At 50.7% G+C, this 18,786-nt stretch overlaps 1 protein-coding gene across 1 annotated transcript in view; it reads right to left on the reverse strand.

Moving 5' to 3' along the window:
- Positions 1-2,282: 2,282 nt before the first annotated feature.
- Positions 2,283-18,786, reverse strand: part of BCOR (BCL6 corepressor) — a 51,068-nt gene continuing 34,564 nt past the window's right edge. Inside the window, 7 exon segments of the mRNA XM_084290942.1 lie at positions 2,283-3,338; positions 4,448-4,598; positions 4,811-4,888; positions 5,851-5,996; positions 11,550-11,716; positions 15,630-15,899; positions 16,266-16,594. Of these exon segments, the coding sequence (XP_084147068.1) occupies positions 3,044-3,338; positions 4,448-4,598; positions 4,811-4,888; positions 5,851-5,996; positions 11,550-11,716; positions 15,630-15,899; positions 16,266-16,594 (1,436 nt within the window). The 3' untranslated portion in view covers positions 2,283-3,043.

Raw genomic sequence — 18,786 nt, forward strand, 5'->3', positions numbered from 1 at the left:
CCTCCAGCCTTTAGCTGCCAGCGCTGCTTACTTTCGGGCCACACAGAGGGTGCCTGGGAAAGCACTGGGAAGGAAAGCCATATGAGTCCAGCAGCCAAAATGACAAACATCAGCCCCTCCCAGCCCTGCCCTAGCATGCTGCTTAGAGCTGGTATGTCCCCGCCTTGGCCACTGCGCAGGATGTATCCAGACCTGGTAACTCCCTGGCCTCCCCATGCCGTCACAGAGCTAGCTCCCTGCAGGCAATATCACCACCTCTCCTCTCCACAGGACCACCATCTCCAGGGCTTGCCTCCTGCAAATCCCCCACACAGCAAGCACCTCTGGTGGCAGCCACCCCAGAGCGCACAGAGCAGGGCCTCCTACGCCCACCACCAAGTCTCTGCTCTCCCGAGCACCCCGATACAGCCAAGTCCTTCTAAAAAAGCACACCCCTGAAGATAAAACAGTCCCGTTACATCAAGGGACAGCACTGCGGTCAGGTGCCCCCTGGCACCCCCCTATTTTTAGAGTGCAGACGTGCCGGCATGACAGCGGCGTGCGGCTGTTGCTGTATTTGAGCACGGAGGCAAGTGCCAGCATGGAGGAGGCCCAACTGTACCGGGAGAGCTGTCGGAAGGTGTGCAGAGCTGACTAAGCAGAGATGTTTGGGGAGCACGTGCTCAGGATCATCCGAGGAGACGCCAGCCAAAAGAGGAAGCTGCACCCATCTCCTGTGGGCCTGCAGGGCATGGGGAGAAGCGAGGTGCCTGCCACGCACCCCTGGAAGCGCTACAAGGCCAGCCTGTGCTCGGCTCCAACCATCATGATCAGATAAATGTGGCAGCAGCAATTGCTTTTAACTTCCTCCCTTACCTTGATTTTTTCCTCGTCTCCTTTTCCAGTAAAATCACGGAGCAAAAGCAGTCAGCACTAGAGAGCAGGGATGCCTCTATTTCGGTTCCTTGCAAAGCTGGAGGTTGGCCACGGGCATTCAGTGATGGACCACAGGCTTAAAAGGAAACCTGGGGCGTGCCTGTAAGCCATACGAGAGATGGTATCACCTGTATCCAAAGTCTGGAGGAAGATGGTGGTGGTTGTGCAAGTACTACAAATTCCCTGCCCCACGGGCAAAACAGGCCTTCAGGTGCCACCAGCACACGGTTGTCAGACACCTCTTGTACCTCTTGTCTCAAGCACAGCATCACCTCGCAGACAGCAGCAGTCCCACTGTAAGCATCACAGCACAAATACTTGGCAAAAAGCTAGGTGGCAAACACACCAATGAGAAGCATCAGCTCTGCGTCTTTTCCTCTGAGACACCTTCATGACCAAGGTGTCATTCCCCCTCAGCTTCAGTGTGAGGGTCTTTCACAGTCTTTCTTAAGCTCCGCCAAGAGCAAAAAATTAAACAGCAGCAGTAGTGTTGAGCCATCAAAACCTCTGAGCTCCATGGACACAGAAACTTCTCAGATGATTTTCTCAGATGTTTTTCTCAGATGGTCCAGGTGCTCTGCTGAAAACCCTTTTGGTGGGCATCTTGGCCATCATCAGAAGAGCTCTGCAATTTAGACCTCTCAGCTGAAACAGTTGGCTATCACAGGGCACATCACATTTAAAAACAGGCCCAAAACAAAACTCGGATTTGGGTTCACAGCAGGAACTTCTTTCTGAAAGGGAAAAGGCAGACCCAGACCCTTAAGAAGGGGCCTGACCAAACCCAGGGAGTCCAGCCTCTTGGGTACACATTCCAGAGCTGCGTAAAAGTATGGTTCTGTTCCCTGACAAATTCTCCCTTTGGGTACCCCAAAGTGTGCTCATAGCCTTAATGCTTTGTATTAAAACTAAAGCATTTACCCTTGTACTATTTTCCTCCCCTCTGCAGACACCACTGAAAAGAAAATTCAGTCAATTTAACTTTAAAAGACGACAAAGAAGGAAAAATAATTGAACCTATTCACAATTCTTTAACTGAATGGTGATGCAGAAAGTATTGTGAATACTGCTTTTAAGCCTCTGTCCCATAAAGGGCTCCCAATGTTTTCTTGTAACCTTGAATTTAGAAAGCCAGTGTAGATTCCACCTCAGATTCACGAACCGCTCGCTCTCCAGCACCTGTGCCAGCTCTGATCTGCTCTGCTGCAGGAGATGTGTGCAGAGCCTCCTTTCATACACATTAATAAGTCCGAGCTCATTTCACAGTCATGCACGGAATTAACGGGAGTCACTTTAGCATCTTCATTTCTCAACAGTTTTATTGCCTTTAAGAAAATTTTTGTAAAATATAAATACAAAGGCAGGAGATTTACTTACAAAGTTAAAACACAGATCTCAAACATAAACACACAATTCAGAAAATTTAGTTTATGTACAGTTTCAAGCAACTTCAACATATGTTAGTTTTTCAATATTTTACAAGGTACAGAAAAAATAGTTCAACGTCTTCTTTAAATAAAGAGCATAAAATGTTTAAACATATATAAACAATCCGGTTTGATGTGTGAAAACTAAATTTCACAGCTTTTAAATTAGGATATAAAAGTTCTTACAATTAGTTGATGTGTATGGATATGGTTTAATTTATATTACAAACTATTGAATTATATTCAATAGTGCTTACCTGGCCAAAGCAGGTAATTCTGTAAACAAAAAAACAAAAATAATATCACCAAGTGCCTTCCCAAAATCCTATCTCCCAAACAAGCCACATGACTTTGATCACATCACCTATAAAAAGTATGTTCTGTGTAATCAGTGCTTTGTATGAAACAAAGTCAATGTGTGGGTGTATTCTCTAAAAAAAAAATGTGTTCCAAGTAATAACAAACTTATCCCAAAGCCTGTGTGCATTTAAAGAAACATTATATAACAATTTTGTAAAAACTGATTGAAGTTAAAAAAAAATTCTTCCAAAATCCATCCAACTGGAATTCAGATCTCTTATATAAAGGAAAGATATTTTCATATTTAATAGTGTCCTTTCTTTACAGAAACAATTGCATTTGAACACATATACATAAAGAAGTAACTGTATATAGTACTGTACATTAAACGGCCTGATGGTTCAGCAAAGGATGTCGAAGGGAGGGTCCTTGTGTGGGTGCAACCAGTGAAGCGAGGAGCCCAGCAAAGTCTTGAGTTCGCTTGTAAACTCTACCAAGTCCAACAGCTCTTTGCTTTCTGGGTTAAACGCTTCCAGGTCCGTAGCACAAGTGAGCAACTGGCTGAGAGAAGTCTGTTTGTAAAACTCTGCCTCTGTGATGGTGGCGACTTCCAGATTGGGGAAGTTGCAGCGGAAGATGCGAGATGACATTTTTAGCCTCTTTACCACATCGGAGAGCAAGAGCCAGTTTCGCGGTCTGGGGAGGTGAAGGAGAAAAAGGCTGCAACAACTGACATTAAGCCATGGGCTCCTCGACCCTCCACTACCCCACCACCGTGTGACAGAGCCCTCTTGCCTGCCCCACACAAATGACCCCCTCGACACCAAGAGCATTGCCCAGGGGCTCAAACACCGCAGATACAAACACTGGAACCCCAAAAAACAGGGCTTGTGAGTGCACGCGTGTGCCAGCTGCCACACCGATGTCTAAAGCTTTGTCGGGCTGAGCCTGACTATCACACAGCAAATCAGGAGATGGCCAGCAGTTATAACCTAAATTTCAGCATCTCTGACTTCGGCAGATATCAGCATTAAATATAAGTCATCAGAGGGTTGTTTTTCAGATTAAGAAGACAATTCTTTAATTTAACCTTTCCAATTGTCCATTTCAGAAAACCTGCGCTACATCAATCACCCAAATGATGAGGATATGCTAAAACCTGCCCTCCTGCACGATTAGTATTTAAAACTGTTTTTTTCCCACAGCTGTCATCAAAACTGGTGCAAATGACAAACAGTAGCTGTTTACTAAGCTAATTTATATCTTCAATACAATATAGAATCAAACGTTTCAGGCCTTTGCTTATTATTATCATAGTATCTTCCGTAAGGTGTTTATTTGTTTGATCCGATTTGGGGTTTGAACCAGTTTTGCTGCAGCATCTAGAACAGCATTAATGGTGTGGTTTTGTCACCTACAAAAGCACGTCCGTTCAGCACAACAGAAATGCCTGTTAAATAAAATTAAGAACACCTTTCCAGCATCATAGCCAAGTTAAAGTGCCAGAAGCACTTGTGTTTGGGGATGTTTTTATACCAAGGTGTCTGGCTGGGGTGGGGGAAGGACTCTGTGCTCAAACATCATTCAGTCTGCCATGTAGCACGGCACTCCAGACAGAGCCCCCTCAAGGCAGCTCTTCCCCCTTTTGCCCTCTATTATCTTATTTCAGAAAAGCCCAGCAGTTCTGGCGTTGCCATCTCACTCACGTTAGATAACATAAACACACTTCCCACAGATACAAACTGCTGTCGTCCCAAGCAGGTCGTTTCAGCTACTTTCACCCCAAAACCTGTACTTGTTCTTACCCCTGAGAGAGACACACTTGGATGTTGTAACAGGGCAAGGGAAGTTCATCCGAAAACTCAAATTCAAACACGTCGCTAAAGCCATCTTCATCTTCATCACCTGGGCCAGGGGGGTTTGCCAAGATGTCGAATCCAGATTCATCTTTCGGATCTAAATAAAATCAAATAAAAAGGCCAGGTCAGCGTTTATGAGACCGTTGCAGGTCCTGCTTTTTCTTCCAATAATATAATCTGTAAATAAAATCAGTTTGCTTCCTTCCTAACTTCCTCCACCGCAAAAACAAGCCAGCCCCCGCCCCCACATGCTGCGTGTTTTGAAAGTCTCCACATGCAAAGAAAAAAAAAAGGGTAACATTTGCTCACCGCACACAGAGCTGCCATAGAAATCCCAGTACAAACCAGGGTCATCAACACTTCGACCCTGCAGGTCAGTTAAATACTCTGGAGAGGAAAAAACAACAACAAAAACACACTGATGAGAACAAAAAGCTGGCAAGTTTAGCAGACTGTGTGTCATACGGAGTCTCACCGTGCATACTTCATGCCTTCCACCCAAAACACCCACAGCGTAGTACAGATGCACACGAAAAACGTGCACGTGCCATCCTCACAAATATGCCTGGCACGCGCTCCTCCCCTGCATCCCTTCTCCCGCCACACAAAATCACGGCCCATCACATCACATAATCACCCCGGGTCTGACGGGGACGGCCCCGACCTCGAGCCTCAGTAACTGACAGCGGCAGCACTTTGTTCCTGCGAAACGCAGGATGTGCCACGCTTTGCAGCCTGCAGCTACTCCCGACACCAGCTCGGGGGTGAGGCAATGCCCGTGATGAAACTGATGGAAAAGGTTTTTCCGCACGGATATGTTCGGAAGATACGAGTGTTTTCTACAGATGTAGTTTGGGAGATTTGATAGTTGAGTTGGTGAACAGATACTGGGATTCAAGACACCAATAAGCCTAGGACAGTGGACTTTACTGGAGTCCTGATACACTTATGCATTCTCTATTCTGATGCATGGGCGAGCACTTAAAACTCATTGACTGTGAGTATTACAAACACTTCCAGAGGTGAAGGTAGTAGGGAATGCTAGTGTCTATCCAAAACTAACAGGGGGAAAAACTAAGTATGTTAGAACATGGACAAAGTTTAAAGAGATTGAGCATTTAACACGGTTTTACCACATTTCAGATATAAAAATGAGGCAGAACTTGCAAAAAGCACTACATGACAGAAAGCAAGGCGTCAGGAACCATGGCTGTGCTTTTGCACACAAGGAAGAAGCTCCCTAAGCCTTCTCCAAGGCTCCTTTGCGAGGAGCAATCCCAGCATGGCTTTTTGGGGCCGGGAAATATCACCCCACAACCAGCAGAGCCCTGTGGGACGAGGCCACACACCTGTGAGGAAGGTCTCCATCAGCTCGCTGTGGGTCATTTTCACAATGGTCCTCCCGGAGTACGTCGCGAGCGTTGGGTCAGCACCATAAGACAGTAAGAGGCGGACAATTTCCAAGTGATCGTTTTCTACCGCGTCGTGGATTGGTCTAGGAAAAAGAAAAAGATAAAAAAAAAAAGATCACGATATTACACTTTGACTCAAGCATTATGTAAATGTGTTCAGAAAGAAACTTCTGATTTCAGACCAAAGTTATTTATAGCGAGTAACACTATTAATACAGCTGTCAATCGTCTCATTGTTGGTTTTACTCGCACATCACTCCCTCCCTCCCCTCCCGTCTTTTCACAGTCAGACTGCTCGGGGCAGGCATTTCTGTTACATCCATTCATTGCCGTACATATTTCGAGGGCCAGTAAAATAATTACACCCCTGTACCAGAAAGCAGGAGTTTGTGTGAAGCCTCACAAACATAATTCTGCTGCAAGTCACTCTACCGTTCCAAATCTCTGCCAATTTAACAGCATGTTGTGCAGTACGGGCTCATTCAGCCTGCCTCTGGGCAAGCACGTAAATCAGTTACCCAAAGCTTCTAAATTATGTACACGCAAATAAGTTATGAAAATTTGCTAGGAATTAAACTTAGGAGCTGTGTCCTCTTTAAACAGCGCTTGTGAATGTATCTGCAGCACAATTCAACCGTTCTACTCGGCGAAAATAAAAACGTGGCATTTCAAGGTTAGTCCACGCAGAAGTCAGGCATTTTATGTGGCATCAACAATCCATACAAGCTCGGGCATAGATTTGGTGAGGCTACAGAAGGATTGCTCATCAATACACGTGCCTGCAATTCCTGGTTAGAGTTCCTGATGACAAATTGCATTAACTTTTGCCTTTAAAATGTGCTACACGTAACAGGGAGTTGTCTGGCAGCAGGACACCTCACCCCCCCCCCCCGACTAATGAAGAGGTGTTAAAACCCCATTTTCCCCCTGGATGGCTACGAGCAGGGATCTGAACACCCAGGGCGAGGCGAGCAGCCGCGGCTATTCAGCTGGGCGCTACGCTCCTCTTCCCTCGGGCTGCCAAGAAGAAGCACCGCTGCCCCCCGCAAGACTTTTAAGCTCTCCAGCAGACGTGTTGAAAGGCGAGAGAGATAAGGAAGGGCTTCAGCTAGGATCGCACGCTGCCTCCCTGCAAAACTTGCTGAATTGCATTACAAGACAACGAGCCTGGGAGCTTCAGCTGTGTGCCACCCTGCCAAGCGCCTTGGCTGGCACCCAGGGCTGACCCCCCCGTGGAGCCCCCCGCCACCTGCAGCAACGTCCCCGCTACGTGACCACTTTTTGGGCACGGGCTGGTGCCCACGGAGCTGAGGAGAGAGCAGAGGCAGATCTGAACGGCAAAGGGTCGGGGTGAGGAGGAGGGAGAAGAGGAAGGGGCGCCGCTGCTTCCCCGTCTATCGCTGGTGGGAGGAGGGCTGTGAGATCCCTTAAAAAGCAGCGTGTTCCAGGTGTGTTCACTGCAAGGGGGCTGTGATTTAGGGCGATTAACATCTGTGACACGTGAAGCACTCGTGCTTGCTCCCATCTTGCCGGAAAGCTGCGTGCAGCTCTGTTTTTAACCCGCACAGGCTGCACTGACACATGGAGCTGCACCCGGAGAGCGCAGCTCCTTCCCTGCAGAGAGGGGGCTTATCCCCTGCACACCAGCACAGCGAACAAGCAGCAATCCCACGCCGCTGTCTGCAGCCCTCAACCCAATTCGTGCCACCATGCAGCCCCCCAGCACGCCTCCAAAGCCAGACGGGGGGGGTGCAGGGAAGAGGCGAGGGTGACGGCTGCCTCCAAGCACCGAGGATGCCTTCTGTTCCCCGCTCACCTTGCTGCAGCCTGGAACTGGGAGCTGTTTTCCATTTTATTTCAGAATTAGGATTTTCTGGTTTTGTTGGGGGGTGGGCGGGAGGATTGTGGGTTTATTGGTTTGTGGGTTTTCTTGTTTGTTTTTTTTTGTTTTGTTTTGTTTTTTTTGTTTGTTTGTTTTTTTTGGGTTTTTTTGTTTTTAACTGACTTACCTAAGTGGCTTTTGAAGCAGTAATGAATTCAAGATGATCCCTTAACTTATTAAAAACAGCATCTAAATCGCTGCCCAGTGTTTCACTCGATTTAATGACACCCGGCCGAGTTTATTAAAGAGAAAAGCCCTGGGAGGGGAGCCCCTCTCCCCACTGCACAGCTCACCCGGGCCAGCGGGGTGCTGCAGGGGGGCAGGCAGCCCCGTCCCACAGAGCTGTGGGATCCTGACCCAGGCACAAGAGGGGATTTTACAAAGGCAAGGGGAAGGAAAGGCGCAGTAAAGCCCTGTGGAAGGAGGAAGAACAATAAATAGAAGGAAGGAAAGAAAATGCTGCTGGGGAGGGGGGAAAAGAGAGATTCCCCACAGATAAGGCAGGGGGGAAAAGGCATTAACAGGGTGCTACCAGACTTTTACTGGCTAGCACAGCCCTTTGGCAAGGTCAGGAGTGAGACTGTGCAAAGACACGGATACCTGCATTTGCTTCTCGCAGCAGGGCAGGCAGAGGAGGGAATGTTTTTCAGTCTTGGCAGAGTTTAACCACCCTCTCTGTAGGATGCAGAAGCGACTACTGGAGTTGGAAACTTTCTCAGATGTGAGGAAAAGATCCCTGGGGGGTCCTCTCCTGGGCTCCTTTGCCCATATAATCTTTTCCGCCCTGAGCATCGTGGAAATAAACATTCCCCGTCCCTAATGGTACAGTTAACGGTAGCACGGCTTGTTTTTAAAACAAACCCTTCGAAAGGCCCCAAAAGGGTCTGGGGACGTTCAAGAGCTGCGATATCCTACAGCAGACGCGCATCTCAGCCCTCTCTGGTGTGCTGTCGAATCCTTACTACTATTTTTACCGCTACCAGAGTCAGGGAAACATTTCACTGGGGGTTTATCATTCCACCACCACCATTATAAACTATTTAGGCCAGTCAGGGTTTGCTCTCAGCCTTTCAGGCACCATCAAGATTTTCCCTCGCTGCAGCGAGAGGCCTCGGGACTCGCCGGGCAGCACCGTGTCTCTCTCACCGTTTTATTTTTGTTTCCCTACGGGCTGTTATGCTGCAGACTGAGGCCCTCGAGAGTCAGCGGGCAGCACCGTGCCTCTCTCACGGTTTTATTTTTGTTTCCCCGTGGGCTGTCACGCAAGGCTGCCCGGCAGAAGCGGCGAGGCAGGAGTCACGGGAGGCCGGCCACACCGGCTGCCTCTCCCGTAACGCAATTAGCTGCTGGAGGGGATCGTCTTGCCAAGACCAGGACGTAGGAAGAGAGCGAGCCGTCTTGGCACGGTCCTCCCCAGAAATAAAAGGGCTGAGCTCATCAGCCGCCAGGAGAAGGATGAGGTGAGGCTGGCTGCGCAGGGCGAGCGGTGCCCGAGGCGAGGGAGCGCCTCGCCAGCAGGCCGGAGGTGCCCGCGTTTCTGGCATGTGCCTGTGCTATTAAGAGCTAAAAACGAGGAGCAGAAGGGAGACCAAACACGCCAGCAGCCACCCTGATGTCAGGCGTTGGCCCTACAGCGCTGTGGTGAGCTACGGCACTTAGCGGGGTCCTGTCGGGGAAGCAGTGCGGTCACCTCTTAAGCACGGCCTGTTATTATTTATAGGTAAGGCGATTAAGGGCCCTTAGTGGCTGCAGCACCTTTGAGACGGGTCTTAAAGATCTCGCTGGGCTCTACAATAATCTTTGATGGGCCACTCGTTCAGCAGCAGCGTGCTTGTGTATTCAGGGCCTGCCGACAAGGCTCAGCAGACAGAGAGCTACCAGCAGCATGCAGTTTATGAGGGAGAAAAGGAAAAAATGCTGAAGCCCGCTGCACGGAGCCCCTGGGGCCAGCTGTGCTGTGCCTGGGGACTGAGGGACACGGTGGCTGCAGGCAGAGCCCCAGAGCAGGGAGGTACGGCGCCCGCATCTCCTGCCTTAGCATGGTTTGAGCCCCCCAAAAGTCAACACAGAGGCAGCAGGCAGGCAGCAGCCCGGACCCAAACTTCAGGACATGCTGACAAATTCAGCGAGTGCAGTTGCAGGGTCTGGTCTGTACGGGCCCACGTAGCTGCCTGAACACTACGCTGAATAAGTTCACCCGAGGTTTGAAAAAAAGGAAGACTGACACTTCTTTCCTCCCCAGAGCTAAAGGACAAAAACTGAGGCTTCGAGATCAAAATGGGATTTGTCTCAGGAACACCAGGGCTTTCTCCATGGAGAAGGACAAGTCTGGCCCCACAAAAGGCAGGGGACAACGCTGCTCACATGCTCCCTGCAGAAGCTTCTGCTCTCTGCCCTGCTAGACTGTGGGCAGCTCTACCATCCTCCATCTGCACCTGAGATGTTTTTTGGTTTCACGCTGTCTGCTGGGCAGCTTTTCAAAAAAAAGATTTACGTCTGCCACCAGAAAGCAAAGGGGAACACAAGCCGAGCCCTGACACTGCCATCTAGGATTGGCCCGCTATTATGTTTGTTCGCAAAGTGCATTTTCCCCACAACCTTCCAGAGTGCACAAGCCAAGTTTCTTCCTGGAAAATCGACTCTGTCTGTGAACCGAAACCAAAAGTGGACTGTGTGCTCGCAGGTGACGGGGACTGCTTGCTTCTGGGGCTGTTTTTTTATCTAGGCTATGCCTGTGAGTGAGGCAAACATCGTTTGGGATTTGTTTAACAGCAGCCCCGCAGCCCAGCTTCTGCTCTCCTGTCTCCTCCCCTCCCCAGTAAAGGCATAAAAAAGAGCTTAAAAACAAAAGAGGCAGCCCCTTAGTCATGCTGATTTTACCTCCCTGGCTATTGGGATGGTGATAGTGAATGCGATAAACCATTTAAGATAACAAGCTGCAGGAGCCTGGCGGAATACAAAGCGACCTGTCCCCAAAAGGAATAGGTCGGACAAAGTCCTGCATATTCAGGGGAAAAGTTATCCCAAGGTCAGCCCCGCAGAGGTGGTCAAAGACGGACTTAGGAATGGGATAAAGACTCCATTAGGAGATGCACAAGGAGCTTAAAAAAGGAGTGGAGCCACAACTTCTACATCCAGAAACCAAAAAATAAAAAAAAAGAAAACCCACAAGCTTGGTATTCTGTGAGCACCCCTTCTGTGAAGGAGAAAAAAAAGCCAACGTTTGCTTAAAAAAAAAAATCAATCCCAAATATGCAATGCGCAGATAGAGTTTAACAGCTAAGCTAAACAATATTTTTATCAAGCACATATAGGACTTGCACGCCCGATCACTGTAAAAGCCTGAAGTGCTCTTAAAAGTAACACCACTAACAAGGCGAAGACCACTCTTTTGGCACAACTCAAAGGACCTGGAGCGCATACAAATAGGGTTGCAGCTCAAGTATCATTCCTTCCTGCCCTGCAGCTGGGGATTTCACAAACTCTTAAAAAAAAAAAAAAAAAATTGTTAAAATTCCCAAGGGAAAAAAAAAAAAGCACCTCACATTGAAGCGGAGTCACAGCAATGATGTGCCCCCCACATCACCCTGTCCCAGCGACGGGGTGGGCAGCGTTACCCCTGGGGGGCTTCACGCAGGTTTGGGGGGACATGGGGAGGAGACAGAGGGGAGAGGGAAGGGGTACTTCCCCGCGTTGCCATCCCATCCCGAAATAAACCCCGCGTGGCAGCCCCGCGGTGCCGTGCGTTACTCACCTGGTTCCGTCCTGCGCGCTGCAGTTCACGTCGGCCCCGTACTCGAGGAGATGTCGCACGATGCTCAGCCAGCCTCTGGCACAGGCCTCATGCAGGGCACAATAACCCGCATTGTCACGATGGTTTACATCACAGACCTTGTTTTCCAAACAATACAGAACCACTTCCTGGAAATAGGAGAGGAGGAAAAACATACATCGAGTTATTTGTTACTGCCGAGCTGCTGCATGGGCTTCTTTAAGGAAAAAGGGGGCTGGGGGACAGGAGGTAAAGCACAGACTCCCTTCAACATGCCCAAGTACCCCCTTAGACACAGATCAGCCAAAAAAAAAAAAAAAAAAGGACAAAAGGGAAGGCGTTCAAAGCTGTGTTTGTACAGGAGGCACCACGATTGTCAGGAGCAGACAAGGCTGCAGCGCGGCACCGAGAGCCCCGCGCCCCGCGGAGAGGTTTTCCCATCGCCACAGGAGCCCGGGGCCGTGCAGATTTCCCAGGCAGGGCTCCCAGCTGCCGCTTCTCAACGCTTCCACACGTGAAAGCGGCAGGAAGGTTTTTGCTCTGACATCTGCATTTCTGGGCGCCGGATTCTGCACGCGCAACGGCAGCACGGCCCACGTCAGTTCGGTTTTTAAAAAGAAAAAGCACATGATCCGAAACAAAACACATTTAAGACACACAAAGGACAGTTTGCTGCTGGAAAACAAACAAACAAAACAAAACAAAAAAAAAGCCCAGCTCTATCAAGATCAGGGAAATCCCATTTTCACCCACACTGATTTTCTGCATGCAGAACCAGAGTCAGGCGCCAGGTTCCAATAACTAACCCGGCGCTGTGGGAAGCCATGTGAATTTAACGCAATTCATCTTGCAGTCAAATACACCACGGTTGAGAGCCCGGGCCGGGCTCAGAGCTCTACGCCGTCGCGTGGCCTCGAAACAATGACTGCTCCATCACTCAACCAAAAATTTGGGATGGTGCGAGTCTTCCTCGATTTGTATCAGACGCAAAATAGAAAATACAAAACATGCACGCACGCATCTCTAAGTGATGCTGCACATACAAGGCAGCCCCCGTGGCAAGATTAAGCCATTAATTTTGCATTTGCTGCTCTCAGGGATTACGGGGTACAGCGTGGGGTGGAGGGGGGGGGGAGCGTTTGTTTTGTCGGAACAGGAGGATGAAACCACCGCCGGGCGCGACGCATTTATCCCTCCAGTTCCCAAATCTACCGGAAAGCCCGCAATCAGCCGTGCTCTCGGTATCCCTGACCCGAGGACTGGTATCCAGGATACAGCATGAAGCTGTTCTTTTAGCAGGCCCTCACCAACCAGGCGAAGGAGAAGAGCGGCGAGCCAGCGAGCTGCAGTCCCGGGCACGAGAGCATCCCTCCCTGCTGCCCCATCCCGCGCCCCCGGGGTGCTTCTCTGCCACCCGGCGGCTTCTGGTGGTCCCTCTCACCGCCCCAAAAGCCAAAAAGCAGCCCGGGAAGGACGCTCTTCACCCCGCGCTTTCCCAAAGCCGGCGAGAAAGGGCGGTGTGAAATTATACCCTAGAGGCAAGAAATTTTCCTGCAAATCCAGACCACCCCGCGAGGCAAATTAGCGGGCGGCTATCGGTAGCAGAAGCGGCGGCCGTATTCAGGGCTGCCTTCAGCACGCAGTTGCCATTTAAAACAGCTTCTGCAGCTCGAAATAAGAAAAAGGCCTTTCGTCTATTTTCATGGAAAGCAAAGGCTGCTTCTAGGGCAGAACACCTACCGCCGGCCGAAAACGCTAATTTTGTCGGGCAATTCCACGTTAAGAGGCTATAAGAAGAATGTCATTAACCACAAAATGTAACCATAAAGACCATAAAACTCTACATTGTTAATTAATTAAATGCCTCATTAACTTTTTTTAACATGATTTATTCAATTTACAAAAAAAAAAAAAATTAGCCATCGCCGCCCAATAGGGGAACATGTGGTGCCACAAACACGCTTTTGGTTTCACGAGCACCTCTGGCTAACGTTGGAGAAAGGCCGTGAGGCTGCCGCGGGGCAATTTAGTGCCTGTTCAGGTGCTCCACTCCAACCAGCAGTCTGAAAATCGCTCTCGGTTAACCCGAAGAGCCAAGCTCACACGTCACCAGCCAGCTCTGGGCCACCGCTGCTCCTGCAGCCGACAGCTCGTTAGCCAAATCGTAAATGGCCACAAGAATCGGTGCAAGCCGCGGGAACCCACCTTTGCAGGCATCCAGCCCCCTCGAAACAAACACCTTTTCCCCGCTCCTACCATACACCACGCATTGCCCTGATTTCATTGCCTTTCCAGCCAGGATTTATTCCCAAACCCACTGGAGGAGTTCCCAAGTCCAGGCACAGACTAAAAAGCAACACGCGGCACAAAGACAGCCCATGTTTCCTCTTGCATCACGTTCATTACCCGAGCCTTTTGTAATGTATTTTTTTTTCCAAAAAGACTTTATGCTCCCTGTAATTCCCCCTCCTTTTTCCCCCCATCGCAAACAGTAAATTACAGTTTTAAGACTACCATTATCTCAAGTCATTTGTTTCAGATGGGGAAAACGTAATGGATTCAAGCCTGACCATAGGCTGCCATGGGCTGCTCGCATCCCGATTAAGCAGCGCCTGGCGCGGAAGCCTCGTGAAGAAAATGCGAACCTTTCCCACAGCCTCGGTTTTGCTGAGACCATGGGATGTGCAGAGCTGAGCAGCGTGTGCTGTACTGCCTGCATGCAGCCTCGGGGCCGCAGCTCTGCACTTTCTCTGCGCCCCAGTCCTCAGGCAGCACCGATAAGAGCCACAGCTCACACCCACCAGGCTTTTCCCCCTCTTGGGTGAGTTCAAATCAGCCGCCTTCATGCCAGAAAACCAAAATCCCTAAGCAAACGATGGTGGAAATGCCTGCTGAGAGCACAACGCTACCCAAGACCTTCACTTTGGAGAGCCCTGGCATCCGTGCGCTTTCACAGCCACCCCAATACGGGCTGGTGCTGCAGCCAGCTGCCACTGCTAGCAAAGCAGGCAGAGCCCTCGGCCCCTGCTGGAGCAAAACCCTGGCCCATCACAAATCTCTGGGGCAGCTCGCATTGACCTCAGCAGGCAGAGCACCCAGCATCCCACAGCTACAAACCAGAGCGCTTGCCCCACGGACAAGGGAAGGAAAGGCGCGCCGACAGCTTGCAGCACGCGCTGCGCTACGCTTTGGTTTGGGATCCATAGGAAATTTTCGATCTGTCGGAACTTAAATAATTTAAATGATAAAGATTACCATAGCAACGTTGTAACAACTGCTTCTCCTCCTCTCAGCCCAAGTGCCCTGAGCTGGAAGAAGCTCTGCTTAGGGCACGCTCCAGCTTTCCAACGCGCCCTGCCTGCCAGAGCTGGAGAAGGCAGCCCTCCAGCCCAGGCTCCCCAGCTGCATGAAAGCAATTTCCAGGCTTCAAAAAATCCCTGAGGCCCCAGCAGCGCCAGAGCTGATGCCACCAGCCCGCCAGGGCTCAGCCTCAGCCCCAAAGTCAAGCAGGTCTCCGTTCACCATCCCGGCCAACAGCCTCTCCTCGAGACCCCAGGTTGAGCAACAGCGCTGCTCACACCTACGCTGCCCAAATAAAAGCATGCTTCAAAACAGCCGAGCTGGCGGATTCATCAGTTCCTGATTTCTGTAGCAACAGGGGGGCTGTTTCATCAGGCAACGCTGTTCCAGCTACGCGGAGGAGCCCCAGCCTGCGAGCATAAAACACGTGGAGCGCTCCTGCGACGCACCCGATCACGCAAGAGGACACTTCAAGCACTGCACCCCGTGCCACACACCCGACGGCTCCTCGGAGGAAAGAGCGGAAGAAATAAAAGCCTGCTCCTAACCTACACGCAACTAACAAAGGCCAAAACGACACGGCTCATTAAAGCTCACCGCACCGACTTTAAAAAAAAAAAAAAAGGCACGGGTTCTGCTTGCAGATGGTTTGCATTTAAACAGAAGCGAGGGCTGCTAATAAAACTTCCCCCCGTGCTCGCTCCCGCAGGATCCTGCCCACCCCGTGCCCCCCAGGTGACGGCGGCCCCCCGGGGCCCTCACCTCGTAGCCCAGGCGTGCTGCCCGCTGCAGGAGGGTCTCGCCCGCGTTCTTGTTGACGATCAGCCTGCGAGCCTCGGGAGGCATGGGCCGGCTCGGGGTGGTCTCCGGCGGGGGGCTGGCCACCTGCAGCGGCGAGGGCTGGGGGGCGGGCGGCAGCGAGGGGGGCTGCTGCAGGCGCTCGAACAGCTTCTGCTCGTAGGGCTTGGCCGGCGAGGAGTCGCAGTCTGAAGCGGGCTCCGGTCGCTTCCTGACCTTCCTCATTACCGTAACCTGTCAAAATCGTTATCTGTTTAGGTTGTTTCTTTTTTTTTTTTTTTTTTTTTTTCCTTCCCCTCCTCGCTTTTACAGTGCGGCGAGGGGATTGCATTTTGCCGGCAGAGAATTGCATTCCTCTGCTCGCACTGAATTTTTTACGAAAGCGCCGCTACAGCTTTTAAATGCAAGATCCCTCAATACCCGCAACAGCAGCTTAAACACGGGCAGGTTAAGAAAAGGAAAGACAAAATGTGCAAAGCATACGCAGGAACGTCCGAAGGGAACCACCGCTACCCCGCATGCACGGCAGCGTGGTAGTTTTAAGCAGGCTGGCTCTGCGTTCGGAGGTGCTAGTGGACAATTAAGTCTAAATAAAGATACCTTATCTTCAGCATTTTCGATATCTGTGGTGTCATCCCCTGTCAGGGATGACCTCCTTCTCCTCTCCTGCAGTGCCAAGTGTTTTGTTTTACACTGACGTTTCCCTGATGGCTTCTCACACTCGGAGTATTTCTGCAGCAGAGATGCAGGTTGGAAATCCTCCTCTTCATCTGTGTACAGCCCATCTGTCTTCCGGCTTTCTTTAATTTTCTGCTGTTTGGCAGCCAACCTCGAGGCTGGAGTACAGCTTGGCTGAGCCTGCCTTTTGCTGTTTGCATTGGTGGATGAAAGGCTCTTCATGTGCGGAGACACTGGGAATACAGGCAAGCCTAAACGGGAAGGAAAGGCATTACACGTTGCATGGTGTGTTAAAAGCAAAACATATTGCTAGCACTTAACACAAGCTCCTTGACTGCTTAAGAGATCTACCAATTACGTTTTCAAATCATTAATATTTTAAAGCCTTCCGCATTCGAACTGTAAACAGCGCCTTCGCAACGCCACGCCGGCTAATCGCCGCGATGCTCTGATAGAGATCGCCACGCCAAGCTCCCCGCCACCGGGGCCTGCGGGGGCAAAAGCCTGCCCTGCTGCGGGAAGAGGCCGGTCCTTACCTGGGACTGCCTCGTCTGGGTGGGAACCAACTGCTCCCTCACCCCGCGCCCTGCTGGGCTTCCCTGCCTCCTCTGCTTGAGCTGCGGGGCTGGGGGGAAGGAGGGAGAAGGAGGGGATGCAGGAGCGTGGAGAGGTCTTTGTGGGACAGCACCCACGGCACGAGGAGGGGGAGCATCTCCCTGGCAGCGGTCTGACCTCGAAGCCAGCACAAGAGCACGAGAGGCGACGTGGGAAGCCCCGTGCACGCCCGCTATCCACAGCGTGGGACGGGGACGGGGCAGGAGCAGCCGGCGGCTGTGCTCTCCGAAAGGCTGCGAGAGCAGAAAGCGCTGGGAGGCGAGACACGGCCAGCGGCAGTGCTCTGCAGCCCGTGGCAGGATGTGTGCAGGGCTGGGTTTTCTCGGCGGATGAGTTAGAACAAGCTGAATCCCACAATCTGGGCCACATGCAAAGAGCATGGGTACTCCCTTTTCAGAGCGCGAGCGGGCTTTTTTGCAACAAAACAAGGACAAGAAAGTTGACTTTTTTATAGCCAGAATTTCCCTCGGGAAGAGAATCGAGGTGACCTCAGAAGCAACTCCTCTGCAGAAAGAAATGAATGAAAGGTTGCTGGGGAGGAAGGGACACTTCAGCCAAACAATGCCACACCGTCGAGGGAAGGTGCGGAAAAAACCCGGAGCACTTGAAAAAGGCTCTGAGGAGCCTCTGAAGTGATGCTGCTTTCAGAGCAGAAGAGATGGCAGGAGCAAGTAAGGCACAAGGCTGCTCCGAGAACAGACACCATTATTTAAAGGGACTCGATCCAGAGCCAGTTGGTTAAAAAATAAATAAAAAAATCTAGAATACTCTTAGTGGGCAGCTTCATACTTCTGTCTTCCCTTAAATAGAGCTGTGAATGCAACTTGCAGAAGGCTTTCTGGATTAAAGATGAAAACAGAAATCCCTCAGTTCTTCAGAGCCACTTTCTAGAAAAAAAATGCACACCGCGGCTTGCCAACCAGATGTCAGGGGATTTACAGGACACATGATGTGCAGATTGTTCAGCAAAAATCCACCAACTTTTCAGGCTCTGCGATCAGACAAGATGCCTTCCAGTCGTAGGCTGAGCCTCCTGATGCAAGGTTGTCTTTCCGACTCTGCGGACAGCACGATATCAGAGGGGTGTTTCTCCTTCTCCTGCTTCCAACTAACCTGACTGGGGGAGCACGAGAAAAGCCCAACTCCAATACAGAAGCATCATCGTTATCTCCTTAACGACTTACTAAAAAAAATCATGAAGATGGAAAGCAGCAATGAGGTTTGGTGAGGGCAGGGGAAGTCCGAAACCGCTGCAGAGCAAAAAAAAAAGAACAAGAAGAGGGGAAAAAGCAGGTCTGGAGAAGGAGAGGAGTACAGAAAGGATGGAGGAGAAAAGCAGAGGAAGAGTAGCATGTCTCAGAGAACTGCAGGCTTTCCCGTTCGGGGATGCCGTGGAAGTTTAATCACCACCCAAAACGCGTGCTCCAAGCCTGCAGGATTCACGTGAACCCTGTGCTCTGCTCTGACCTCCGCGGTGGCGACAGCAGGCACAGGGCCAAACGTGCGCTGCCGCTGGGAGATGAAGAGCAGCGAAGCGATGCCCAGGAGCTTGAGGATCAATAACGCTGCAAAAGGCCAGCGCTCTCCAGAAAAAGCCGAGCATCAGCCCAGGAAACGCAAGGCATGCGGGCTGAAAAAACAGGCAAGCGGTTCATCCCCAAATCCCAGCCCATCTTCCTGGCCACGACACGCGCGACGGGAGAAGAAACAAGAGCAAGGATATCCCCTTAATATCCATATATCCATGCAAGAAAAGAAAAAAAAAAAGTAAAACCAGGCCTCTGAGTGATGTGGGTTGTGGTGAGCCTGACTCAGAGCAGAATTAGCT

This window comes from Netta rufina (genome assembly GCF_964035555.1).
Source record: "Netta rufina genome assembly, chromosome: 1".
In the NCBI taxonomy this organism is placed as follows: domain Eukaryota; kingdom Metazoa; phylum Chordata; class Aves; order Anseriformes; family Anatidae; genus Netta; species Netta rufina.